The sequence below is a fragment of the Mandrillus leucophaeus genome, unplaced genomic scaffold (genome assembly GCF_000951045.1).
Source record: "Mandrillus leucophaeus isolate KB7577 unplaced genomic scaffold, Mleu.le_1.0 Scaffold93, whole genome shotgun sequence".
NCBI classification, from domain to species: domain Eukaryota; kingdom Metazoa; phylum Chordata; class Mammalia; order Primates; family Cercopithecidae; genus Mandrillus; species Mandrillus leucophaeus.
In genome coordinates, this window is record NW_012110141.1 from 3,208,207 (window position 1) to 3,236,031 (window position 27,825).

A 27,825-nucleotide genomic window follows, 5' to 3' on the forward strand; every position below is an offset into this window, starting at 1 on the left:
AAAAAAAAAGCAAATCGATTCCAACTAGTCTATACTTTCATTTATATTTAGAATATGAGCTGGGCATGAGTATATAATGAATATATATGTGTGTCCACTGCACTCCAGCCTGGGCGACAGAGCGAGACTCCAAAAAAAAAAAAAAAAAAAGCAAATCGGAGAGAGTAAAGAGGTCCTTGCGGATTCTTCTCTTCCTGTGTAAAACCGAATGCTGGGCGCGAGAGGGGAATGTCTCAGTGGACACAGGGATGCAGCACGAGAAACACAACCACGATGAGGAGAGTCCTCCATGCATGCCACCACGTGCGGCCGCGGTCAGATGTAAACGGGCTGCTCCTGGGCCGTCAGCAGCCTGTACATGGCGGCTGGCATTGTCTTCATGTGAATCTGAGGGTACAGAACACACTTTAGTGGGGGCTGAGGCTGGGGGCTGGCTGCATGGGCACTGCCCAGGGCCGGCGAGAGAGGCAGTGCTTCTCGCATAGAGGGCTTTGAAGATACCCCCCTACTGCCCAGCCACCACCAGGGACCTGACCCAGGGTGGCCTCCAGGAAGGGTGGAATCCACTGACTTTCTCAAAAGCTTAGGGGTGACAGAAATGAACAACAAAAACCAGGCAAGGCTTGTTTCTCAGTCAAATGCTCTTGCTCTCACCAGACCCTACCCTTTTAAAAGCGAGAACTCTGAAAATGGAGGGAGAAGGGCTCAAGGCTTCTTAGGGCACCTGCCTCCCTCACCTCTCTTGGCAGATAAGGCAAGGATGACAAATCAGCCCTAGAACAGCAGTGATGACTGACAGCAGTGATGGATGACAGCAGTGATGGATGACAGCAGCGATGACTGACAGCAGCGATGACTGACAGCAGTGATGACTGACAGCTGTGATGAATGACAGTAATGACGACTGACTGACAGCAGTGATAACTGACAGCAGTGATGAATGACAGCAGTGTTGACTGACAGCAGTGATAAATGAATGACAGCAGTGATGACTGACAGCAGTGACAAATGAATGACAGCAGTGATGACTGACAGTAGTGATGAATGACAGCAGTGATGACTGGTAGCAGTGATAACTGACAGCAGTGATGACTGACAGCAGTGATGACTGACAGCAGTGATGACTGACAGCAGTGATGATTGACAGCAGTGATAAATGAATGACAGCAGTGATGACTGACAGCAGTGATAACTGACTGACAGCAGTGATGAATGACAGCAGTGATGACTGACTGACAGCAGTGATGACTGACAGCAGTAATGACTGACTGACAGCAGTGATGAATGGCAGCAGTGATGACTGACAGCAGTGATGACTGACTGATAGCAGTGATGACACGTCACGCCACACTGCACTGGGGTCACACCTCTGGAGGGCCACTTTGTTGATTTGACTTGAGTCTAAGAGTTAAATCTTTTAAATACATTTGGGGAGATTAACTGGGGAAAATGGAGGCAACTTAGGCAACCATACAGAAAAGCCACAGAAAGCTGAGTGTTGAAAAGAGAAGGTGAGCACATCAGATGAAAGAGAAGGCTGAGGGTGACCTGATTCCATTTCATGGAGAAGCTCCCGGACAACCGCTTGCAAATGTGTTTGGCGTTTGGTCAGAGACAGATAGGTCTGCTTGCTGGGGAGTGTTCAGGATTGGAAATTCAGGGAGCTTTCCCAGAAGGACTGCTCAGGGCCACAGTGGGCATATGAGGCAGGGGCACCAGACGTGGCCCGCAGCACCACCCCCAGCCCTGGATCTCTCCTACCTCCCCAACAGCATTGGAGAGAATGTGGACGATCTTCTCGTGGGGGGTGGCCACGACGCTCTGTCCATTGATTTCAATGATCCGGTGCCCCACACGGACGCCTCCTCTCTCAGCTATTCCCCCTCTCATGAGGCTGCAGATCTGCCAGAGTCAAAGGCTGTGTTACCCTCATGGCAGAGAGTGTGGCAGGGCTGGAAGGCCGTCTTTCCCGAAAGCCCCGCCCCCGCACTCTGCTCTTGGAGAAACTGACATGGTTAGGCTTTGGGCATTTAACTCTCTTAGTGTCTTTTCACAAAAGAATAGGTGCTGTTGGTCCACATGGCCACCTTGTTCATGTGGCTTGCGCAGAGACTGCAGCACATCACTGGTTTTTACGGCACACTGAATACTACTTCTCATCCCAGCTGGGGCTGGGTAAAAAGGGCCATTTGGGCCTGTCGCAGAGTCGCCAGTGTTTTCAAACTGTTAGCCTGTGTGACACAGGTTAGTGTTAGTTCCCACAGTCATGACTGGGACTCAAGCACTCACGCACCGAAGTGTTTAATGCAGCAGATTGTTTTTAGGGTCACAATTGCCTGAGCCACCGTGGGGCTGGAACTCCACCTCTGTGTTCCAAAGTGTGGCTGGCTGGGAGGGAGAGGCTCCTTTAGAGCTTCCCAATTCAGCGGCCCCTGTTCAAACTCCCTTCCCACAGAAACGACAGTGAGGCTGGATTTTGTGATGGCACAGTCAGCCACCACAGTGACCCGAGGCTGCAGGCGGGGCTGATGGGCCCTCCACCCTCACCTCACACACACTGCAACATAACTTTTCCCAAGAGTAGGTCTGAATTTACTAAGTTGGCTTTTCATTGCAGACCATGCACCTTTATTTTAAGTGGATGCAGACAAGATTGCAAGTGACATCTTGCAGCAACATGCTGTGTGATTCTGTGAGTGTGTGGCCCAGTTGCTCTCTCAGCTAGTCTGGGGTCAAAACATTCCTTAGGTGTTTTCCCAATGGACCCACAGGTGTTAACAACTCCTTGTTCATATCCAAACTTTTAATACTATTTAACTATGAACAAAGCAAACAAGTACAAGTACAAACCAATGAAAAGATGATCTCAGAGCTAGAGTGTAAAGAGTCAGCCTAGGTCCTCTCCTAATAGGTAAACTAGGCTACTCAGGTACGAAGAATGCAGGAAGTGGGGCTAGATATTTCAACTCCAAATGGGAAGTTCAAGGGTATTTCTAAACCTTAAAATGTATTTGGAATGATATTTTAATTATCTAGGACACTTTTTTTTTTTGAGACAGAATCTTGCTCTGTCACCCAGGCTGGAGTACAGTGGCACAATCTCTGCTCACTGCAACCTTTGTCTCCCGCGTTCAGGTGATCCTCCTGCCTCACCCTCCTGAGTAACTGGGATTACAGGTGTCTGCCACCACACCTGGCTAATTTTTGTATTTTTAGTAGAGACTGGGTTTTGCCATGTTGGCCAGGCTGGTCTCGAACTCCCGGCCTTAAGTAATCCGTCTGGCTTCGCCTGAAGCCCAAGGTTTGAATGATCACTCAAACACCACACTGTGTGAATCCCAGTTGTGACTGTGGGAACTGAGCCGGCCCCTGCACCGTACAACCCCATGCTTGGGAGTCAGCTGCTCTGCGGGGACTCTGTGCCGCCTGGGTGGACAGCCCAGAGGCGAGGAGGCTCTTGGAGGGTACATCCCAAACTCTTAAGCTAGCAGCCAGGAGGACAGCCCTGCATGTCACAGAAATGCTGGGTTCTGGGTGGGAATCTCTGCTGAAGGGACTCTGTCCAGAGAGGGAGCTGAGCCTGCTTCATCCATTTTTCTTGATGGATTCCTTCAGGGAACAAACTGACTTTAAAAAAAAAAAAAAAAGAAAATCAAAGGCCCTGTAATACCAGCACTTTGGGAGACAGAGGCAGGCAGATCACAAGGTCAGGAGTTCAAGACCAGCCTGGCCAGTATGGTGAAACCCCGTCTCTACTAAAAATACAAAAATTAGCTGGGCAGAGTGGCACATGCCTGTAGTCCCAGCTACTCAGGAGGCTGAGGCAGGAGAATCCCTTGAACCCAGGAGGTGGAGGTTGCAGTGAGCTGAGATCGTGCCACTGTACTCCATACTGGATGACAGAGCAAGACTCCATCTCAATTAAAAAAAAAAAATAATAAAAGGCCAGGCTACATTTTTATTTGTCAACATTGTAGAAAAGGATGTGGAAGGTGTTCTACTTACAATTCCGTTCTGGACACTGAAACCCAACTGGTAGCGAAGGTCTGGTCTTCTGATTAACACGGTGGTGACCGGAGGACATCTCACAATATTCAGCTTGACTCGGGATTGATTCTTTAAGCCCTTAAACATGAATAAAGTACAGTGGGTATGGTGACCACTGAGGCAGACAGAGTAAACAAAAGCAGGCAGCACCAAAGGCAAAAGAAGCCACACTGAGTTTTCCGTAGGACCCACTGCCTGCCTGCAGGCCTTCAGTGCCCGGGCTGGTACAGTCACTGCTCGGCTTCACCTACCCAGGGAAGATGCCACATGGTGCAGATGAAGCCCTTTCAGCCCATGCACAGATGGGGTTCCTGTGGGCAATGCCTTCCTTTTGGGAAGTGGACTAGGTTCAAGGGATCTGATCAAAGTACTTGCGCAACTATGAGGAAGTGTCAGATGTACTTTTTGACTTCAGAGATGAAGGAGGCACACTATTTCCCCCAGCCAGGAAAGACACGAGTGGGAAATGGATTTTCTTTCTGGAAGGCAAACTCTAGCAATGACTCCTCTTCTAACAAAGGACATCTAACTCACAGCAACTGGCCTGATTCATCATGGCTCTTTTTTCTGGTCTCTGATGCTCCTCTTTCCCCTTCTTCCTGCCAGTGAGAGATTTTACAGCTATCAACATTCCCACAGCAACCAGGGACTCCAATCAGTGTGTGCGCCCTTGGGAGAATGGGGAGGGTTGCAGGATGGGTGTTGATGGAGAAAGAAGGGGAAGAAATACGACTTGCAGACTGTTGTTTCATGATCCCTGATGACACACCTCTCCCTCTAAATTAAAATGGAGCACAGAGGGAAAGCTGATCTTTGACTATAACAAGGGACTAGTTTCAGTGACTGTGTAGAAAGCTTCCACCTTGGTGTATCGCAGGCTCCTGCTCCTGTCCCCTGATCAGACTCACAGCAGTGAGAGAAGCCCTGGTGTGCTCAGAAGCATCTTTAGAAAACCATCACAAAGCTACATTTGCCCTAAGCTGGGCAATGGGAAGGTTTGCTCCTGCAGGCCCGACCACTGACTTGTCAGCTTCATCCTAGAGGAGGGTGCTGGGCAAAAGGAACTCAGCTCTGAAACAAATGTCCATTTTCCAGTCTCCCCAGGGTGCCTGCTCTGCCTCAACAAACTCCTGATTACCAGATGGGATAGAAGGAGTGACCAATAGCAGGTGCCTTCCCACCCTTTTCAAGTCATGGTATGCAGGAGAATCTTGTTTGCATGCTGGGGTAAACAGACCACACTGTTGTAGCTGGAGGCCCTGCTACAAGAGCTGAGGCAGCGCGGGTCAGAGCCCTCAGTGGGAAGCACCTGCCTGACTGGACTCCCATCTACACGGCCAGTTGTCTGGGAAACTGCTCAAGGTCAGGCCCAGGCCCACTCCTCCAAAGGGAACTGTAGGGTGGGTGGGAGGAGAGGTGGGTAACTTTTCCTCCAGGGGAGAACAGCTACCAGGGAATGAGGAGGCACTCAGGGAAAAGGCAAGCTCTGTTCTATCTAAGCCCACAGTATCGCCCAGAGACAGCATCTGCTCAGTTCACAAGTGGGTCCAGTTTGTGCCCTCTATGAGTGAAGTGGAAAGAGAACCTGGAAAGAACAGTAACAAATCCACAAAAAGCACGCATGAGGGGTGATCGTCTGCCTCTTATTCTATAAATAGAATTCTGCAAATTCCACAGCCACTACTGCTGTCACTCCTTGACCAGTCTACCAAATCTTTTTCAGTGCGAGGTCAGGACTTACATTGCACATTTTAAAGATGAAGACATAGACATGGAGCTTGCTTTGTCCAAGGGCTCTGTGGGGTCAGGACTGGAATGATGGATCCTTGCTCAGGCACCCTGCCTAGCAGAGGCGTGAAACTGGTGTTAGACAATTTCACTGCAAACAGAATCTGTAGCCAGAGTGCTTCTTGGAGTGGCAGAAAAGACCAACACCCCTTCTGTATCTGAGTTACAGAATATGCTTTAGATTGAGGGAGAGGCGGGGGCTATTTAGTCTCTGGTTATCCAGCTTTACCATGCTTGGCCAGCAGGTATATACCAATGGCTCTTAAACCCCACACAGCAGCAGCAGCAGCAGCCCCTGGCCACTTTTTAGAAGTGCAAATTCTGGGCTCTACCCAAGCCCCACTGAATCAGAAACCTAGGGGTGGGACCCAGGAATCTGTGGATGACAAGTCTCTGAGATGATTCGGGTGCACGCTCAATTTGCGAACAACTGGTGTGGACCACTACTGCAGAACAATGAATGGCCTCATCTGCATCCAGGTGGCTTAATTTCTCCACGGATGATTACATCCAAAGATGTCACTTTACTAGTCACACCTGCAGCCAGTGTGCTCAGTGGGAGCAGGTGCTGGCAAGGGTGGGGTGAGGGTGACATCTTGTGGGAAATTTTGTTAGCCCAGTCACTATACAGCTGACCCGTGGTCAGTCATCTGCATGTCTGTGTCATGCAGGAACACCCCTAAGATCACTGCACATCAAAATCTACCCTGATGATGAAACTAATGGAACCAAAATGACTGTAACTACCTGTCATTGGACACTCACTGTGGTCTGGCATTGACCTGGAAAGGACAGGAGCTGTCTCATTTAATGTGGTGGCCATAATTATTCTATAAATATATTATACAAGAGGAAACTGAGGCTCAGAGATATTAAATGACTTACTCACATTCACACACAGCAAGATTCAATCCTAGGTCTGTCTGCATTCAAAACGTGCAGTATTTCTACACCATAATGCCCCATATACACAACCGGAGAGGGTGTGTCTTTTGTGAATAAGGCTTGCTCCACAAAGATGACAGGGTCAGCCACAGAACAAATCTGCGTCCCCAAATTCCAGCCTTGAATTGGGGCCATCTTTTTAGTTCACTTTCCTACGTGGCAAGAGTTTTTTGGGGTTCCTGGTCCTCACAGTTCCCCACCCCCTGGCTTCCCCACTGATGTGGTTCTAGTTTCTGCTCCTAATGTGTGAATCTTGATGGAACTCAATTTCCCCGCTGTCAGCGTCTGCTCCCCTAGTGCTCTGAATTCCTCTGCTTTTTGCAGGACTTGAGCCTCCCCATGGCTGTCACTCTGCTTGTGGTCTCCATGTACCATGCGACTTGGCATTCACACTCATGCGGCATCTCCCGGTGGTTTTGGAACATCTCCGGGGAACTGTTCTGGTTAAGGAAATGATTCCAAAGCACAGCAATGGAATGAGTGTGATTCTCCCTGGGGAAATGAACATCTGCGAAGGATTCAGGCCTTCCATATGCAGCAGGTCCCATCGTCCCCATCAACAAAGGGAGATGCTCTGGCCTTCCGCTCCTATCGACAGGACCAGCACAGCCTGGTGAAGAGGACTCCCCTGGTGTCAGAAGACCTGAAGTCAAGTTTTGTTTCTGCTACCCCAAGCAGTGGGATCTGAAGCCCTTTGCTCACCCTTCTCCCACCTCAATTTCCTCATCTTCCCAACAAATGGTAAAGCTCACTAACGTCTCTTGCAGTTCTGATTTCAATGACTGCATCCCCTTTAATGTGTTTATTCCTAAATGCCTTTGTCTGCAACATCAAATCTCAACCATTATGCTTAACCCTATTTCTGAAATTTAAAGTGGGCTTCTTTTGCAGGGCTGGGAGGTATGATGGAGAGCAGCTCAGACATTCATGCAGACATTTTTATCTGCTTTGAGTGCTTACTCCTTCCCACCCACTTAATCAATCAATATTTACGAATCACTTGTCATGTGCCAAGAAATGTGTTAGGCACTGGAAATTCCGAGAAGTGCACCCGTTCCGGGGGGGACAAGAGACATTATCGGTACTAAGCACAGGGCTGTGAGCCCAGAGGGGGCTTGAGTCCCTTCACCCTTTTCTTTCTCTCTAATCACAAACTAGGAGACCAGGAATTTGTGGGAAAGAAGAGAGATGAATGATGAAGACAGGAGCATGCTGTTGGAATCTCAACCCTTCAGGCAAAGCCACCTGCTTTAAATGTTTACACCTGTTAACCGCTGATATTATTTAGGTACGCTTGTGTGATACAGAAAATGTTACCCAACATACCCAAAAGCAAGAGAATGACTTTATCTTCTCAATGTTGCCTAAAAAATTCACACTGCTCTGGTGGGTTCTTTCCTTCTCTGTGAATTGATTTAAGACGCCTGATCTGTTCCTCAGTGAAAGATTTTCTAGATTGGGGAAAATGTGTTGCAAGATGAGGCTTAAGAGAAATAGCAATTGGAAATAACCAGACCATGCATTTGCTCTGCTGTTCCTAATCAATGTTTCATGTTGGGTCCCATTAACTTAGATTTCTGAGCTGCCATTTTATTGGAGGTGCCAATTAAATAAAGGGTCATTTGGTCCCCATGACAACAGTGGAACGGTACAGCAAATTAAGAAATCTGGTGGGAGGGGAAGGCCAAAGAAGAGGAGCGAAGAGAGAAAAGAGAAGCCAGAATGGTCTCTATAGCAACGGGAGAGCGGAACCATGATGCTCCTGGGGAAGCAAGGGAAGCTGTGCGCTATTCTAAAACAGAGCAAAAACCCAGAGGGCAGGACCACAGAGGCAAAGGCCCAGAAAAAGGCAGCCTGTAAAATGTTCCACCCACCAATAATTATGCCTTGGGAATTAATTATGACCCAAAAAATAAGAGGTAGGAAGAGGAAGGCAAGTCAATACCTATAATTCTACTCTAGAAATCTATTTCCTCTAATCTGGGGGGAAAATGGTCAACCAGTATTGAAGAGGCCAGATGCAGAATGCACACTTTGGACCCCTGTTCCAGAAAGTGTGGCCTGCAGACTGGTGATGCCATCACCCCTACAGAGCCTGCTGAAAACGCAGAATCCCACCCTACACCCGCTGAATCAGACCTGCAGTCTAACAAGATCCCCAGGTGATTCCAATCAGTTTGAGAAGCACTGATTCATCAGGATGAGGGTTGCTTGTCAAAGTCACTGCAAAGAGCATGGACATACACTGAAACAAATTTGAACACAGCCTTGAAGCGGCCCAGACGCTGCTCTGCAGTGGCCCGAGGGGTAGGGGTAGGGCAGTGCGCACATCTGTCCAGGTGCAGGCAAAAAGGAATGTGTTTTCTAGAGAATTTTAAAAACGTGATAGAACCCACTGAAGTCAGTCTGTATTTGGTACTGGCAATTCTGGCTGTTATCAGTGGTTACACCTCCCACCAGCCAGGGTGGTCCACGGACGGACCATCACATCTCCCCATTCAACAAGCGGCGCACTGTGGCAGGGAGGAAGTTCAGCTGTGCTCTAATCAGGGTCTGCCCTGTTAAGTACTTCTTCACTATGGGCGGCCATGAAGGCACTGCTTTCCTTACTCTTCATCTTCATCAGTTACATCTCTTTCATCACCACTCGGCCTTTTAATTTTCTGGTTCTATAGAGACTACATTTATAGACATCAAAGTTCAGCTCCTCAAACAATCCGTTTCCCCTTAGGAAACCGTGCAGACAGAGCTCCGTCTGTACTCCAGCAAGCTTTGCTTCCACCTTCATGCTGTGATCCCACGGCAGCTGCAGAGGGAGTCAGGCCTCCCTCACAGCCTCACTGCTTTCCTCCTCTGGTCCCCGAGCAGATGAGGCGGGAGGGATGCTCAGGAGGGTGGGGACTCACTGGCCAGCTGGGGGCCCTGAGCAAGTCTTCTGTGTGTTTAGAGTCTCCGATGGCCCATGTGTGCACCTAGCATCTGCTGTCCCCCTTGTGGGCTGTCCTGAGGAGGAAGGGAGGTGACTCCAGGCCATGAGCTGGAGTCTTGCAGGCCTCAGGAAGCCCAGCTTGTTCTTGCCCAGGCCCCATCCCCACCTTTACTTAAGTCCTCCCCTTGTCTGAGTCTGTTCTTAGTCTGCCATGACAAAGTACCACAGACTAGGTGGCTTATAAACAACAGACATTTCTCTCTCACAGTTCTGGAGACTGGAAGTCCGAGATCAGTGTACCAGCACTGGCAGGGTCTGGTGAGGTCCCCTTCTGAGTTGCAGATGGCCAACTTCTAGTATCTTCACATAGCAAAAGACAGCTTGCTGGGGTCCCTTTTTTAAGGGCACTAATCCCAACCATGAGGGCTCCACCCTCATGCTGATCACTTCCTAAAGGCCCTACCTCCAAATAGTATCACATTGGGATTAGGGTTTCAATATGCATTTGGAGGGAACACAAATATTATTCAATACTTAACCCCCCATCCCCTCTCCTCCTCCCCAACCCTTCTAGACACAGACCAGCTCCCCACAAACCGTCCCTGACCAGCTTCCCTCTCTCATCGATTTGTCTCTCTTGCTTCTGAACTCCTACACCGCCCAGGCAGAGTTTCTCAACCTCATTTGGGGCTGGATAACTCTGTGCTGTGGGGCTGTGCTGTGCACCGTAGGATGTTTGATAGCATCCCTGGCCTCTACCCACTGGATGCTGGCAGCACCTTCTCCTCCCCAGTAGTGACAACCCAGTCTCCATACATTTTGGAGGATGCAAGATCACCCCTGGCTGAGAAGTACCACCTCAGGGTCTGGCTTGGGCCTAGCATTTCACCTGACACCCTCCCTGGGATGAGTCTGTATTGGAGGCTTATCCTCCAATCCTTAACCATGGGTGATTACATCATCTTGCTGTGCCTCAGCTTCCTAGCTTGTACAATGGGTGCAACAATAGTACCTGCCCACAGAATGCTGCCCCGAAGGCTCAGCAAGTCAGTCCACACATATCTCAGAGCACACAGCGCTCAGAGCACCCAGAGCACAGACACACAGCACTGAGCACTGCAAGCCATAAGTCCTTTCACTTCTCCTCAAACCGATCAAGCTCCCTGGGGGCAGGGACTGTCTCCATGGGATCCCTGGGTCCCACAGCCCCTCAGCAGTTCTCATGCATGCACCCAAGGTGTTTAATAAGCAACTTGCTCACTGGCAGGAGCGACTTGTGGTCCTGCCTCCCCAGCCCCACCTCCCGCTTGCCTCTCCATGTGATCATAGCAACACCAGACCAGCCTTTCCAGGCCAGGCTCAGACCCCATCTCTCCCTGACTCAACACCGGCCCCTGTCCATCAATTCAAGCAGAAACTTCCAAAGGCCTACTGACCTAGGTTTTACTCCTTCAAGGTCAACTTTAAAATCACATAAAATGGGCCGTCTAATCACTCATAGCCTCTCACCTTTGCTCTTAGGGCCGCAGAGCCCTTGCACATCTCTAATTATCCTCCACATGCATACTGTCAAGCCAGCTTCCCCAGAGCACGGCTCTGCCTCACAGAGGCCCAATTAAACCTGTCTGAATGAATATCCATGTTCAAAGTTGATTCTCTAATCTTATCTTTAATGTGTATTAAACAAGAGGTAGAATTCATTTAAGTGTAAGATATAAGAAAAAGAAATTAGAGGAGGCCAAAGAGGACTATTTCTTTCCAGATGTGATTATCTTACGTGGAATTAGAATTTAATCCATTTCATTAAAAACAAAAAGGCACCATCCGTGTGTCCTATACACTCACCTTAACCTCCCATCCCCACCCGCTCAGCCGAGGATGCTGGCTTTGTGATTTTTCTTTTGCTCACAATGACTATTTGCATGCATTCATCCCTTTCCTTCTCCTTCTCCCTCTCTCACACATGCACATATGTACACAGCTACATCCTAGCTAAGTCTTTCAGGAAACCTCTGCAGGACCAAAAAAAAGTTGTGGAATCTCAGTCTACCTACAGTACCACAGCATTAGGTGCAGAGCTACTGGGGTCTACAGATGCTGTCATGGAGGAGGGACATCCCAGTCACACTGGCCATGCAATCGGCAAGTTCCAATGTGCTCAAAAGACTCCACGTGAATGCTTCATGTCTAAAGAAAGTCTCACTTCTTCTCAAGTGTTCACATTTAATTTTCCTTCCAGTAGCTCTTCTTAGCCTTATAAGCATCAGTTCAGGTTGAGCAGGAAGGATGCTCAGGTATGAAAAAGCTTCCATGGACTGGAAGAGAGTTTCCTCCTTCTTCTGGCAACGAGCACATGTGAGTTGCTTTACCCGGGGTCTGAGGGAGGACAAACTCACCTGCATCATAGTCAGGGCCACTGGGAAGGAAAAAGCGCTCAGATTTGAAGCATTTCTGTGATTTTTTTGACAGGGATGCTAAATCGTGCCAAGTGTATCTGGCTGACTATAAGTGATTGTCTGGATTCCCGAGCTGAGGCCTTTTCTGTTGAGGCTGAGTCTGGGCTTTGTGGGAGAGTGCTGTGATTGGCTAGTGATGCCTGTGAGGGACATGCTGCTATTAGAAAGTAGTGTTATGTGAACCAAATACACTTGCCCTGATCTAAATTGATTTCAGGGAAGAATCTGTAAACAGTAACTTGATGGTAAGCTTCCTGAGTGCAAGTCCACACCTTTTGTGTTTATGTCTTCCTTGGTGCCTGACACTTCGAATATGTTCATATACATTAATGACTGGATGGGGGTCACACTTCACATCACTTGAGGTTTACCACAGCAGCTAATTTTTCCCATATTCAGGTACCTTAATAATGCTCTGGCAGGTGGATAGAGGCAGGCCCACCAGGCTGGTGCCATTAATGGACATGATCTGGTCACCGATATTCAGCTTCCCAGATTTCTCTGCAGGGCCACCATGCATCATATTGGCAATGATCACGGTGGGGAGGATGGATCCCCAGCCAGACTCCACAATCACCACACCTAGGATTTCTCCTTTCTGCTTCTCTATGAAAACCTGGAAGGAGAAAAACATTTAGAAAGCCTACATCAGCAACCATCTGGGGTAGGTGGAAATCAAAGCCTCTCCCCCATTCCTGTCTCGCCTAAAGAGACACTTCCCTGGGGGGAAGGCACTTCCCAGATGAGTTCCTGTCTTCTCAGCATTCCGCACATTTGGAATTTTTAAGAAATGAATTCACACAGGTCTGCACTCTTTTGTAATTCACTCTTGTTTCACATAAACAAACTTGCCTCAGCACACAACCACGAGGACCACCAGTTTTGTTTTTTTTTTTTTCTTTTTTTTTTCAATTTCTTCAGTCCTGTCCTCAGTGGCAGGGGAAGAGACTCTGTGGGTGGGTGGTGTGTTACGGTTTCTAGAAATAGCTTTTCAAATTCCATGCGCAGGTTCCCCCTCCCACAGTGCTTCCCCAATTCGCTCCGACATTTAAGTTTCTTGAGTTAAAAATAAATAAACACACAGAAACACTTCTCTGCAAGGAGAAAAAGTTGAGAAAAAAGAAAAAAAACGTGATGCTGAAGTTATCACAACCAAAGGTTGGGTGTGCACTCAGGAAGTGCATATCCTGGATACACAGATTTTTCACAACCTTTACTGGCACGGCAGAGAAGACAGGAGTTGATGTTGGATACTTGCACTCTGGGGAGGCCTGCAGAGATGCCACTAAAAGGTACTGCACCTCTTGGAAGCATCCAACAAAGAGTATGTATGTGTATTTTTGGGGGACTTGACAAAGTCCCCTTCACAGGTTGATGTCTGCTTCCCCCAGCTGCTGAAGTTCACAGTCAGCCCCTTCCCTGGAGAACTGTCCTTAGCTGAATGGGAGACACCTTCTGTTAAGGTTGAATTGTATCCCCCCAAAATTTGTGTGTTGACTTCCCAATCCCCAGTGCCTTAGACTTAGATTGTGACTATTTGGAGATAAGGTCTTAACAGAGGTAACCAATTTTAAATGAGGTGATTAATATGGGCTCTAATCCAATATGCTGGTGTCCTTAAGTAAGAAGAGGAATGGTTGTCTGTCATGGGTATCAAAAAAAGAAGAGGAAATTTGGACATAGAGACATGCATGGAGAAAGGATGATGTGAAGACACAGGATGAAGACAGCCATCTACAAGCCAAAGAGAGAGGCTTCGAACAGATTCTTCTCTCATGGCCCTCAGAAGGAACCAACACTACCAACATCTTGCTTTTGGTCTTCTGGCTGCAAGGTCTGTGAGACAATAGGTTTCTGTTGTTGAAGCCACCCAGTCCATGGTACTTTGTGACAGAAGCCCTAGCGAATTCATACACCCCCTGTCCAGCCTTGGCCAATGACCGGCGTGGGGTACAAAGGCTTGCCAGCTCCCTTGCTCCAAGGTGAGATAAATCTGTCCTGCAATCTGAGCCATGGAGCTTCCCTCTGGGTCAGAAGGAAGCTCCTTGCAGAAAGGTGGGGCACCCTTCCTTGGTGTCCCACCACCAAGCTTCCCACATCCCTTCTGTTCTGAGGCACTTTTCCAACAAACCTCCGTGACAAGAATCCCTGCCTCAGGCTCTGCTTCTGGGGAATCTGACCTAAGACACCTGACAGACCCCAGTGGATCAAATGATCGCTTTCTCATTAAAAGTTCTTTTTACCTATGGGATCAAGTCCAAACCCCTCAGCTGGACTTGCAGGCCCTCTAGTCCTGACCCAGACCTCAGGCCCATCTATCTCCTTTCCTGTGCCCACCTCCTGCTCTAGCCAAACCATACTTCCCCATTCCCCAGACAAATGTGGAACTTTCTGACCTCCAGGCTTCCAACCATTCCATAGACCCTACCCTCGGCTTGCCCCTACAATCCCCAGATCGCCAGATCAGCTCAGATAGCCTCGTCTTCCTACAGGCACTCCTGAAGAGCTCAGTCTGAAACCACAGGTCATCCCCAGAGGACCACAGCATCTTTTGTCTGAAACCCGAGATCTTCTCTGTTTGTCCAAGAGTAGTTGGTTTTGATTAGTGCCTGTCCTGGCACCATTACTTAACTTTTTCAGTGCCCTTACCTAGATTGCAGGGTTTGTACAGGCAGAGTTCAGGTCCTATCTGCCTCTGGGACCCACTCCAAACTTAGCTCAGGATGACCAGGAGCAGAGGATGTGCTGCCTCTCTGTTTATACACAATAGCATTTCATGACAGGGCCTCAGAGCGGGGGAGCAAGAGATGGGTGTGAGTGACTTCACGATGTCCTGCCAATACTGCACTCCTCACCCTTGATCTGCCTTCACTTCCGCGGCAGGATGCCCCCCTTTCCAGGCCCCTACCCAGCTGACCCAGCCTGGAGAACAGCTTCAGGAAAGTACCCACATCTTTACAGTTTTCCGACTTGGAGAAGTGAATCAGGTCATCGTTGTACATGTCCTGGGTATTGAGCAGGTCACTATACTCCTTCTGGCTGAGATCTTCGGGGTTAATCCCATTGGCCCTGAGGAATTCCTGGTACGCCACGCTAAATGCCTGTCCGATGGACTGTGCAATCAGCTGAGCCTGGAACAACAGCCAGAGAGGAAAGATGGTCAGCAGAGCAGTGCATCTGGTGAGCAGCCTGGCGCGCTTCCCACCTGAACAATGGCCCTCCTGGAGTTTGAAGAAGCCCTAGATATCACGCCTGCTGGGCCAGTGGCTCTACATGGGGCTACCAGTGCCCGCCAGGGGCCGTTTTCAGAATGACTGGAGATGTTTTTGATTATGATGATGATCATAAGGGAGCTACCGGCATTCAGCAGACAGGAGTCAGAGATGCTGAATATCCCGCCATGCAAAAAACAGCTTGATACAGTGATGAGTCATTCTATACCCTGCATCATCTTCACAGATCCCACTGGACATTCATGAGCATGCAATACTTGTTTACAGTTATCTGAGTCCAGGATTCAACTCCAATTTATACATAAACACAAAGACTTTGTGTGACTCTAATACACATCAAACATTTCAAGAATAATACTGTGTGAATTGAGAGAAGATGTTATTTTGCTTCATTCAGTACTTCACCAGAAGGAAGCTTCATGACTTCGAAAAATCATCAACATCAGTGCTGTTGTGGTATCTGTGCTGCCGATAAATCACGTACCTATCAACCTGCACATGTGCTGTTGTGCATGGTGATTCTGCATGTGCTTGTAGACACATACATGTTATGTAGCCCTCAATTTGAAATATCAACTAGAAAGTGTTTACCATATCCCACTGCACACTGTGTTCTGCTACATTCAAGCTTAATCAGGTAGGTATAAGCATCCTGACTACCTCATTATGCCTTTCAGAATGGTTGCGCCAGAGCATTTATTAATACATATTGTAATATGGTTTTATTTTAGCTTGCTTTCCACTTATCTTTCCTTTATATTACATTTATGGCCACAATTTGATTATTCTGTGAAAGATTTTTCAATAGGGGAGGTTATATTAGCTATGAATTTCATTTCAGGATAGTAATGGGTCATTAATAAAATATTTATTGTAGAAAGGGAGTGTTGGATCTAACAGAGTTGAGAACTCTGACTGGTCCAACCCTGTGTTTTCCAGTTGAGGAGATGGAGGCCCAGAGACACAAAGGAACCTCTCAAGGTCACACAGCTTACAGGAGGTGGCACTGACTTCTGCACTGGGCTTTGATAGCTTTTCCCTGCATTAATTAAGCAACATTATTAATCCAGATAGCCAACAGCAACTGAACACTTCTCATGTGGCTATGCTGCAGTAAATGCTACACAAGGTATATGCTATGAAAAGTAAATGCTATACAAGGACCATCACTGAATCTGCATATCAATTCTATGACAGCTATTAGTATGACTGGTCCACAATCTTTCACTTGGAATGTGAGAGGCTCTGTTTCAGAATTCAAAACTTTTCCAATTTTAGAAAGGTAGCAGGGTGCAAATACTGGACATTGTGCCATAACCTCCCTTAGGGTCTGGGGAAGTACACAGAGCACAGTAACATTTCTGTGGCAAAATGTGTAAGATTCATGGTAAGCTGGACAAATCCTATAAATGGCCTCCCGGCAGGCAAGGCAGGTTTATCAGCCACCTGACTGCAAAAATCCCTTTTGTTTCTCAGAGCTTTCTAGACTTTGGAACCATGGATCTGTATTAGTGTCCCCATTGGGTAGACCAGGACATGGAGGTTGAGGGGTTAAACTGCACACTTCCTGAGAAGGGGCTGGGGGCTGAATTCAGAGCCCATCCTCCTGACCACCACACTGGACAGCTTCTCTGTGAATTCTGATGGGCAGAAAAACAAAGCCAAACCAGAACATCTCTAGAGCAGTGTTTTAAAAACACAATTCTAACCTCCACTCCACTTTCCCCACCTTTCCTAAATGTTGGTAAAAGCACCTTATTAACAGCAAAACAGGAACTTTCCATGTGACTGGCTATGGGAAAAGAAATACTGAACTTTTCTCACTGTGAGAATCTGGTGACTTTACAAGTCACATCAAGGACTACCACCGTCCACCTATTGTAAAACCGGAAGGAGTAAGGCATTGCTTTCGGCATCAGAGAGGTGCATGTAGACAAACTGAAAAATATATACCTGAGAATGTGACCAGTCGACTTCCTGATCACCATTAGTGGATGCCCCCGGTGAATGCACTGGCTACTGGGATTTATGGACCACTAGCCATGTGCCACACATCAGGCTTTAACTGCAGTATCTATGAGAGTGCTGCAGCAGCCTGGCGAGGGAGGCACTATCGTCCTGCAGAAGAGCAGCCTGAGGCTTAGTGGCTGCACAGCTTGGATGAGGAAGGACTCAAGCCCAGCTTGCCCAGTTCTGGAGCCAGCACACTCTGGCCCTGCTCTAGTGAAAGCAAAGGGGTAAGGTTCCAGGTCTACTCTTGCTTACCTCTTGCTTCTCCATTCTTTCCTTTCTTCCCTGGCGGACCCAAGGGCACCCCAAGGAGAAGAAACCCCTCCCTAAGAGCTCCAGCCAGATGGAGGTGGCGGTGGGGCCCACAGGGATCCTTGATCCCTGTAACTCTGTCTTTTCACTGGCCTGCAGGACACAGGAGGCTTAAAAGTCCAAATTTTCACTTTTGGAACTTTCTGAGAACCTCCTAAAACTCATTTTCCCCCGTTTGCATGTTGGCCTCAGCTTTACAGGAACAGTAGGGAGAATGGCAGGCAGAGGTATTTCAAGCTCTCTGTCCTCCCAGTGACCTTGTCCTGTGGCTGCTTTCTAGAGAACAAGACCAGTAAAGGATGGTGACAGTAAGTGTCGGCATCTCCTCTCTGTGCCCACAGCCCCGACAGCTCTGGTTCCCTGGAGAAAAAAGCAGGATGGCTGCTGACACCTAACTTCCAAGAGGAAGGCAATTTCTGCAGCTAGATGAATGCTGTACTGGAGAATAATGACCTCTTTGAAGGAACCAAGGCTACAAGACACCATCTTCTCTTCACAGATCAGGACTCTGTGCTCCATGTGGGAAACAGAGCTTATTCCTCTGCGTCAGGAGGAAAACATGAGAACGGTCAAAAGCAATGGTCCTCAGGCGGTGGGTGAGTTTTCTGCTGTTAAAGATTACTATGGGGCTGTGGCCTCCCCTGGGAGGCAGCTTCTGAGGCCCAGGATGGCGAGGGGAAGTAGGGGAGCACCTAGGAGCAGCTCAGGTGCTAATGCAGTTTGCAGCCTGGTGGCCTCACTAGCAGCTTGGGTTACAACCCTGAAAGCAGGCCAAATGAAAAAATGGCTTCTGTTGTAAACAAATTTTCTCTGTTGACCACATCACCCAGAGAAATGGAGCTTAGGAATCACTGACTTTGTGCCAGGAAGAGGAGCTGGTTTTCCTAAGGACTGGGGTGGGTAGTGCTGTTGTTTGCTGGGGAGGGACAGGGATGCTAACTTTCCTGTAGCCCAGAGGATGGTCCTGGACCACAAAGAACTGTCCTCCCAAAATGCCCTCATGCTTGGGCAGACCTGCTCAAACCCCTACAGGGGGGCCAAATTCTTCCTACTCTTCACCTCATCCCAAAGTCTCTAATAACTCAGCCTCCTTTCCCTTCCTCAAAGGGAAACGCAGCTAGCCCCTGACTCAGGGCCTTCACACCTGCTCCTTCCTCATTCTCACTTTATTCAGGTCTCTGCTCCAAGGTCACCTCCTCAAGCGAGGGCTTTGTTGATCACCCTACCTGACATAGCCCCTGTCCCTCCATCCCTTGACCCTGTTTTATTTGTCTGTGGAGCACTCCCCACTACCCAATTTTACATTAAGTATATTTACCTATTGCTTTTCTGTCTCCTTTCAGCCCTTGCGATGAGTACCCTGTCTGTTTTATTCAGACTTGTATCTCTAGTGCTGGAACAGTGCCTGACACACAGTATGTGCACAGTAAATACATGTTTCATGTGTGATGAATTAGACTGAATCAGGTTCTGAAAAGTCAAGAGAACCTAACCCAGAAGGAGATCAAAGGAAGCAACCCTTACATCCTCAGACTCGAAGACGTGGCAGATCATCTTGTACTGCCTTTTCCCATCCTGGGACGGGTGGGAGGCTTCCACGTTCTCCTGGGAGTTGGAACGAGGCATCCGCCGGCGGGCCATCAGCACAACGATGTTCCCAATGTCCGCAATGTAGGAAATGGTCCTCAGAGGGTGGTCCATCATTGTCTCCTGGAGGCAGGAGGAGAGGGCAGGTAAGTCCAGCTCAGCATCTAATGACCCAAGAGAGCGCCTGCCACCCCATAGCCAGTCAAGTATGTTCACATGCAGGGTGGGCTCCCCGGCTCACTGCAAAGCCCATGGTGAGGGATTAATGGATCCCCACCCAGGCCTGAGGGCATTTCCCTTGGCTAACCAAGAGCAGGAAATGATCTGTGGCAGGTGAAAAGAAATAAGAAATTCCAAACAGTAGAATCTCTTGTGGGGAAGTTAAAAAAAAAAAAAAAAGACAAAAAAAATCAAAATGGCATGGCTGTTTCTGTTTTTGTGTGCAGGAGTGTATGAATGATTTTAAACCCAATTTCTTAAAAGACGAATGTGTCCACATTAATGAATCCTCTGATTAAAATTTCTGAAAATGCTAAACGTCATCCATGTCTTAGGGGCGTTTTTGGGCTTTAAGAAAGCAATCCCAAACCCCATCCAGCAGCAGGCACTGTGAACACCACCTTCTAGCTCACTGGGGCCCAGCATCTGGGGACAGCCGCTCTACCGACACATGCATCTCTGAGTTACGATGCCACTAAGCTTCCCCCTGGGAAAGGTGGAAGCCAGCTGATACCTGTGTGTCAGCGTTCAGCACTTTGATTCTCTGGGTAGAAATGAAGAGATCCACCTCAGTCATTGGCTGAGATTCGCCTTCAGGAGCCTGAGAAGAAAAAATGCACCAAGAGAAAGTTTGACCACACTGCCCTGACCCAGATGCAGAAGGAGTCAGGTTAGCTCACACAGAGGCACCAAGACACAGTTACCAGAACAGCAATACAGACTCTAGGCTTAAACTGCCAAAGCTGAAGGTACCACACAGAGGATGGACACATGGACAAGAGTTAGCACCTTTAGGTTATAGGGAAAAACGCAGAATCCCCTTTTCTTCCTCCCCTATAGAAGCAGTAACTCACTGCAGTAGATTTCACTGTTTGAACGATGATGGCAAGTGGCGCTCTCTGTAAGGGTTTTGGAGCCCAACAGATTGAAGAAATAGGGCAAAAATCTCATACCAAAAGACCTTGGGGAAGTCGCTTAGAATTTGCCTCTGCTTGAGCCGATGGAAGACAATGTTCATAGCAGCTGCAAATGAAGCCATTTGGATGCAGTTCTGGTAAGAGGGTCTTTACATTTTACACACCACCCCAGCAACACAGAAGCAGTCCTGAAGCCACCCCATTAAGGAAGAGCCCCAATGCCTCAACGTCCCAGGAGTAGTAGTTCATAAGCACCTAGAAGCTCCACAACCAAAAAGCGCAGTCTGGTTCATTTAGGGCTTAACTCTGTACATGTGTGGTTATTAGCGAGTTTTCTTTTTTGCATCCAGCAATCTGACAAATCCACAAATCAAGCATAACTATAATCGAACAGACTCAAGTCCCTGCCACATCGATGCTCCTGAATGGTTGGAACTTCCATACTACTATATGATTCATTTAGCATCTCCAATCTGCTCCCTGTCGTTCCTCTGAAGTGAAATGACTAATGAGCAACAGAAAACGGCCACCTTCGGCAACTGAGTTTTGAGAAATGCTGGCTTATGGGGCGGTTCAAAAAGAAATCTGAACAAAAACTTGCTGGATGCAGAAAACAAAAACACGAAAATATAAAAAGGTAAAACAGAAACGAATGAAAAGAACAGGCATAACACCAAGCTGATGAAGTTGTTTGTACTGCACCTTCTTCCTGCTTTTGGCTAATTTCTGGGCCATCTGCTTAGCATGGAACAAACAGAGACAGGAGAATAGTTAGAAAGAATTTGCGGAGACTCAAAGTCAAAAAGGGAATTGACAAACTAATACTGAATAGTGGCATAAAGCGTTTCTGTGGGAAGAGGACTGGCTTTTAAAAATCCCAGTCTAAAGACAATCAATGTCGTAATTCAGAATTTAGTATGTGGGAAGTGGTGAAGTGAGACAAAGGAAATGTGTTGGGTGCTTCTTATACTTAATTGCGATTGATCTTTCCAAAGAACCAAGTTTTGGCTCTGTTAATTTTCTTTATTGTAGGCCTGGTTTTCTATTTCACTGATTTCAGCATAGACCTTTATTTCCTTCTACTTTCTTTGGGTTTAATTTGCTGACTTCTCAGTTTCCTGAGATAAAAACTTAAATTACGGCTTTTCAAACTTTATTCTGATATTCAAAGCTATGAATCTCTCTCTAAGCATTGCTTTGGATGTATTCCACAAATTTTTGTGTGTTTCAACTTAATCATTATTCCATTAATTTTTTTTTCAATTTTCCACTGCAATTTCTTCTTAGAACCTTGGATTATTTAGAATTGTATTATTAATTTTGATACATTTGGGGATTTTCTAGTTATTTTTTATTTATTATTTTTTTTTTTGAGATGGAGTTTTGTTCTTGTTGCCCAGGCTGGAGTGCAATGGCGTGATCTTGGCTCACCGCAACCTCTGCCTCCCAGGATCAAGAGATTCTACTGCCTCAGCCTCCCGAGTAGCTGGGATTATAGGCATGAGCCACCACACCTGGTTAATTTTTGTATTTTTTAGTAGAGATGGGGCTTCTCCATGTTGGCCAGCCTGGTCTCGAATTCCTGACCTCAGGCGATCCACCTGCCTCGGCCTCCCCAAGTGCTGGGATTACAGGTGCGAACCACCATGCCCGGCCTCTAGTTATCTTTTTCTATTGATTTTGGAATTAATTCCCACTGTGGTCAGAGAACACAGTCTGTACGTCAATCTTTTGAAATATGCTGAGGCTTAGTTTTATGTTTCAGTACATGACTGACTTTGATGGATGTGCCATGTGGACTTCAACATATGCATTTTGTAGTTGCTGGGGACAGTGTTCCATCAATGACAATTAGGTCAATTAAGTTGGTTAAGAGTATTGTTCAAACCTTCTATGTACTTGCTGGTTCTTTAATCTGCTTGTTCCATCATTTATTGAGTGTGTCAAAACCTCCAGCTGTTATGTGGATTTATCTGTGTATCCTGATTCTGTCAATCTTTACTTTATCTTACAGCTGTGTTATAAGGCACGCACATATGTAGGATGGTATGCCTGCTTGATAAATTGATCCTTTCGTTGTTCTCCCTCTTTAGCTCTAGTAATACTTCTTGCCTTAAATTTGTGTAATATTAATATAGTTTACATCTAACTAAAAATGGATGTACCATACTCCCTTTTGCTCACAATTAAAAGACAGCATAGTTGATAAAAGCAGAGAGTGGGGCTGGATTGTCCAAAACCAAGTCCTGGCTCTGCCATTTACTAGCTGTGTGACTTTGAGGCAAGCCACTGAACATCTCTGTGCCTCAGTTTCTTCATCTGCAAAATGAAGATAAAAATAGTATCTACCTCACAGGGCTGTTTTGAGGACAAAATGAATACATGCAAAGCTCTTCAGTGCCTTGTACATTCTAAGCACTATATTTGTGTTTGCTGTTATATGATTATAATTGACCTAGGTCATGATGCAATTTCTTGCCTTTTGCTAAGGCTTGCTATTTATACAGATCTTCTACAAATAATGGTGAGTCAATGGCCAAACTGCAGATGCTGTTGTGGTAATGGGAGTGGGGTGTAGGAAGAACTGCTCTCTCATATTCCTGGGTACTCACCTGGTAGAAAAGCTCCTCTGCTCTCAGCAGCACATCTCTGTTTCATTAGTGACTAAAATATGTTGCCTATACTGCCTCATTGTAGAGAAACTGGATGAGTCAGCCATCCAGACACCACATAGCGAATCTCTGGTACACCCGGGAAACTAGGGCAACCGCACTCCCGCACAGATGCCCTGCTGTTCTTACTGGTGGCCATGAGTTCACAGTGAATAGTCTGCTCTCAAAAAGTCTGAAGGTAGCAACTGTGTCATCCTGACTGCTGCACATTGCAGTGGAAATATTTCTGCATCTGGGAAGTGACCGTATGCTGATGTTACACCACGCCACACCACGAGGATTCCCATGTGGAATCCCAGAGTCTGGCCAGGGATGTTCTGACTGGCGTCAGTTATAACCTGCATAACTGACAGCTGGGAGATCTTTAATGTTTGTTTGACCTTGACCTCTCCTGAAATGATATGGCAGCAATATAGGAATTTCCATTACTTTGGATACCAAACCTGACAGCTGTTGGTCAAAATTCAACTCTAGGGAACCAATTTGAAAGAACTCTTTCAAAAGAAAATAGGTTCCACCATCCCTCGAGTACCCAAATTCCTTTTTTTTTTTTTCTGGAACTGGTGTTGAGGAAGAGGATCCAAAAGGCAAACCGAGTCTCATGAAAAGTATTCTGAAACTTTTTTTTGGGGGGGGGTGGGATGGGGGGACACAGTCTCGCTCTTTCGCCCAGGCTGGAGTGCAGTGGTGCCATCTTGGCTCACTGCAACCTCCGCCTCCCAGGTTCAAGCAATTCTCGTGCCTCAGCCTCCTGAGTAGCTGGGATTACAGGCACCTGCCACCATGCCCAGCTAATTTTTGTATTTTTAGTAGAGACGGGGTTTCACCATGTTAACCAGGCTGATCTTGAACTCCTGACCTCAGGTGATCCACCCGCCTTGGCTTCCCATAGTGCTGGGATTACAGGTGTGAGCCACTGCGCCTGGTCTGAAACAGTTTTTATGAAGTTAAAAATATTCTGTGGATTTAGAGTAATACCATCTTTAAATCACTCATGATATCCAAGTACCCTACAATAAATTATAATTTAAAATTTAAATATAACATCACAGAAGATGGGAGAGTTGGAGCCAGAATGAGAAATTAGGGTAGCAGAAAGGGGTCCAAGAGAAACATAAGGCCAGCATGCATTTTTAAGCCAGGAATGCCAACATCTATTTAAACCCTTGTGTTTCCTGGGATTGATCATGGCTTACCACATGGCGGGGTGTGGTGCAAAGGACAAACTGCAGCACCACCCACCCACTTACTCCATCCACAATGTGTACTGAGTTTCTGCCGTTGTTAAGACACTCTAGATTAGTCGTGCCAGGGATGCTCCTGACTATTCTATCTTTTCTTTCCCCACTGACATTTGCTGAGAACTTGTTATGTGCCAGAATCCTTCGAAGTATTTCCCATAAATCAGTGTAAAAGCGTACAACACCCCTGTGAGCTACTACCCTGCTAGGTGGTAAGCCATGATCAATCCCATGAAACACGAGGTTTAAGTAGATGTTGCCATTTCTGCCTACATTGTGTTATCCTCATTTTTCAGAAGAGGGAAATGTGGCAGAGAGAGGCTAATTAACTTGCCCCAGGTCACACAGCTGTGAAGTGGCAGAACAGAGATTCAAATTCTGGCAATCTCACTCCACTGTAAACCCCTAGTTGTGCAACTGGGGCAAGCTTGTCATCTGTAAACTTCTCCATTTGTCTACACCATGCGGTGAACAATACCTACCTCACAATATTCTCTACCTCATCCATTTTGAGGAGTACATGAGAATGAGATAATGCATGTGAAGGGCCTAATACTTTACTGATCATAGACTTTTTCAACTAAGCTGGGAAATGATACAACTTAGGCAAAGCTATAATGATAGATATTTTACTTCTACAATGAAATCATAATTTTGAGACAATCACAAAAGAATGAAAAAATCTGATCTTTGGGACAGGCTAGTTAAGATGGATATATGAATATTTGACAATGAATGCAGCTTGCCAAAATGCATGGACCACAAGATACCTAAACACCATTTGTAATCTAATTGCATAAGCCTCAGAGGAAGAATGGAGACAGAACACCACCCTCCGGGTGGATGGACACGAAGCAGTCTCTGTGGTTCAGGTAGGGCTCAGCAGGCCACCCTGTCTTCTGGCTGAAGAGCAGAGAATGAAGTGGGAATGAGAGTGGAAGGCAAGGTAGAGATGCAGTGGAGAGCAAGGAAGACAAGTGAGCTCATTGTGCTGGCTTCCAGTCGGGCTCTCTCCAGATAGGAGGTAGGCATGAGTCCCACGCTGTTAGGGGAGAGGTGTGTTTCTATCTAGGGCACACTAAAGACCGACAGCACATAGCACAAAGCTCTCTCTAGAAGTTTCTCCCAAAACATGTTCCAGAGAATACTACCAATAAGACAGGTATCTATCAAATGGTGACACTTAGCAGGTATCTATCGCATGGTAACAATGTATTCTGTGCTCAAGTAATTATGGGAGCTGCTAGTTAAAGTGAATGAAATCTTCTTAGTGCAGGACTTCCCAGAGCCTTTAAGAGGAAGACATCTGTAGCAAATATCCGAAAAGGAGATCTATTTTCTTGAGCTCATGTGCCAGTGGAACTCTATTAGTGACAAGCGCTTAGCCTGACTAGAACGCTGCAGGGCACAGTGGGAGGAAAGATGCCTCACACACTGGCGGGTCCACCTTCTCTAAGGCAGTGGTTCCCAGACGCTGGTGCAGAGCGGAATCTCCTGGACAGCTCGTTAAAACACAGACTCCCGGGTGCCACCTTCTGAGATTCTGACTCAGTAGGTTTGGGGTTGGGCCTGAAAACCTGTATTTCCAATAAGTTCATAGGCAATGCTGATGCTACTGGTCCGGGGATCATGCTTTGAGAACCAGAGCTCTAATGCAATCCCCTAAAGTACATGAGGGCTCTCTGGAAGGATATTACTTCTCAAAAATGATGACCAACAAAGGCAGAATGAACACATTAGGGAGGGACCAAAGACCAAAACAAACAAACAAAATTTAATGGCAGATGTCTTCTAATTCTGCTATTGTGCTCAGATATGTCATCTCTTAAACTGTGGTAGACAGAAAAGCCTTTAAATTCCAGAGCCCTCAGCTTACCTTGTATTATTGTTACCTAACATTCTTTTTGGCTTCTTTTTACTGCAAGTTTCTCAAGCTCAAGAACTGCGTATTGGTTAATTTTTATTCTGAAAGGGCCTATCACAGGAGTCTGCACAGCAACAGTTGGCATTTGGGGCCAAATTCTTTTGTTTCTTTTCACATTAAGTAGAAAATACCTGGCCAAACCGCAGCTCCAAATTCTCTCTCCATGTGGCAATGAATCTTGTAAGTTTTTTGTTAAACTAAGAAAACAGTAACTTTCAAAACCCCAAGTCCAAGTCCAATGAGCAATGTTCAATTTTAGTATACAGTTGGTACTACGTGAGCGGCAGACACCACAATCGACAAATGGAACAGAAATTAAAGACTGCTTTGAAATGGAAACCTAAGCTTCAAGGTCAGCGTCTGTTCAGAGATAAAGCACCATGAGTACCAGGGTGCGTGGTGAGCAGTTTTCATTCACATCCAGCCACGTCCATCTGGTCAAACAAACAATGTAGGCAGAGGAAGAGAGGGACAAAACTGGGGTCCCTGCAGGAAGTGAGGGAAGAAGGAGGAATCAGAAAACAAAGGAGGAAACTACCCCCACCTTTGTTTAGGTGAAAGTGCCAAGCCAGAAATTACTAATCAGCTTGGGGTTAAGGACATTGTTAAATGGATTGCAAAATAAATCCACAGAGCTTTTCTTTCTCCTTCTTTCCTGGATGGATGCTATAAAGTCTGCAGCTTTGCTATGCTCTGTGTCCTTTCTGCCAAGGTGGCCTAGAATAACTCGTTCTGAAAGGTCAGTCTCTCTTTCGGAAACAGCATGGCACCATCTTCCTTACAGAGCAGTGTCTGCCAGGCACATGTGGGCACCCGGTGCAAGCTCCTTCCACTTGAGCCCAGCCCAGCCTGCTCAGGATCAACACTCTTTGCCCCCAGCTTCCCTTTGCACTGATGAAGTCCATGTACGCTCCCTGACACAGTCACTTTTTGGAGAGTGCTCACTTAAACAGGCATCTCCATTTACACTTGGAAAAGGCTTCTAGCTAGAGGTAACGTCAACCAATCTGACGAGCATTTTAATGGACGTAAAAGGAACATGAAGCAGAAAATATTTAATGACAGGCAACAGTTCCTTCCAATGCACAGATGCACATTGTAAACTGATACTTATAAGTTATGAGTGAAATGTAACCATTTAATTTTACCACTCTATAATGAATTCCTCACGCCAGAGTAATTTGCTTGTAAAAATAAATATATGTTTTCCAGATGTGTATTCTGCTCTAGGCAGGTCTAAAATGTATTTATAATCAGAAAGCCTCTATCTTGCTTGTTCTGATCAACAGAGCCATCTAATTTTTGGTTCAAATGAACTGTGGAACTTTGGGATACCAATCCTTCAGAAGCTTTGAAGTAAAATCTCTGATTTCTTATGAGGCAGCTGGACTTTAAAGAAGGAATAACAACACTATAGGACACCACTGTGGAAATAAGAAAAGATAATTCACAATACAATTGGCACTGATGAGCTTTGGTACAGGGATGCTGTGTACCTTGAACATTGCTTTATGTACAAGTGATGTGCCCCGTGCCTGCTTTTTC

The 27,825-nt window shown here is 46.7% G+C and overlaps 1 protein-coding gene across 1 annotated transcript in view; it reads right to left on the reverse strand.

The window, feature by feature from the left end:
- Positions 1 to 315: 315 nt before the first annotated feature.
- The window catches only part of APBA1 (amyloid beta (A4) precursor protein-binding, family A, member 1), a 230,839-nt gene continuing 203,329 nt past the window's right edge, over positions 316 to 27,825 (reverse strand). The window contains exons 6-13 of the mRNA XM_011970151.1: positions 21,146 to 21,178; positions 20,041 to 20,127; positions 19,245 to 19,430; positions 15,117 to 15,296; positions 12,569 to 12,781; positions 4,006 to 4,125; positions 1,762 to 1,902; positions 316 to 387 (exon numbers count right to left, since the gene is read on the reverse strand). Coding sequence (XP_011825541.1) covers positions 316 to 387; positions 1,762 to 1,902; positions 4,006 to 4,125; positions 12,569 to 12,781; positions 15,117 to 15,296; positions 19,245 to 19,430; positions 20,041 to 20,127; positions 21,146 to 21,178 — 1,032 coding nt within the window. The remainder of the gene's footprint in view (positions 388 to 1,761; positions 1,903 to 4,005; positions 4,126 to 12,568; positions 12,782 to 15,116; positions 15,297 to 19,244; positions 19,431 to 20,040; positions 20,128 to 21,145; positions 21,179 to 27,825) is intronic.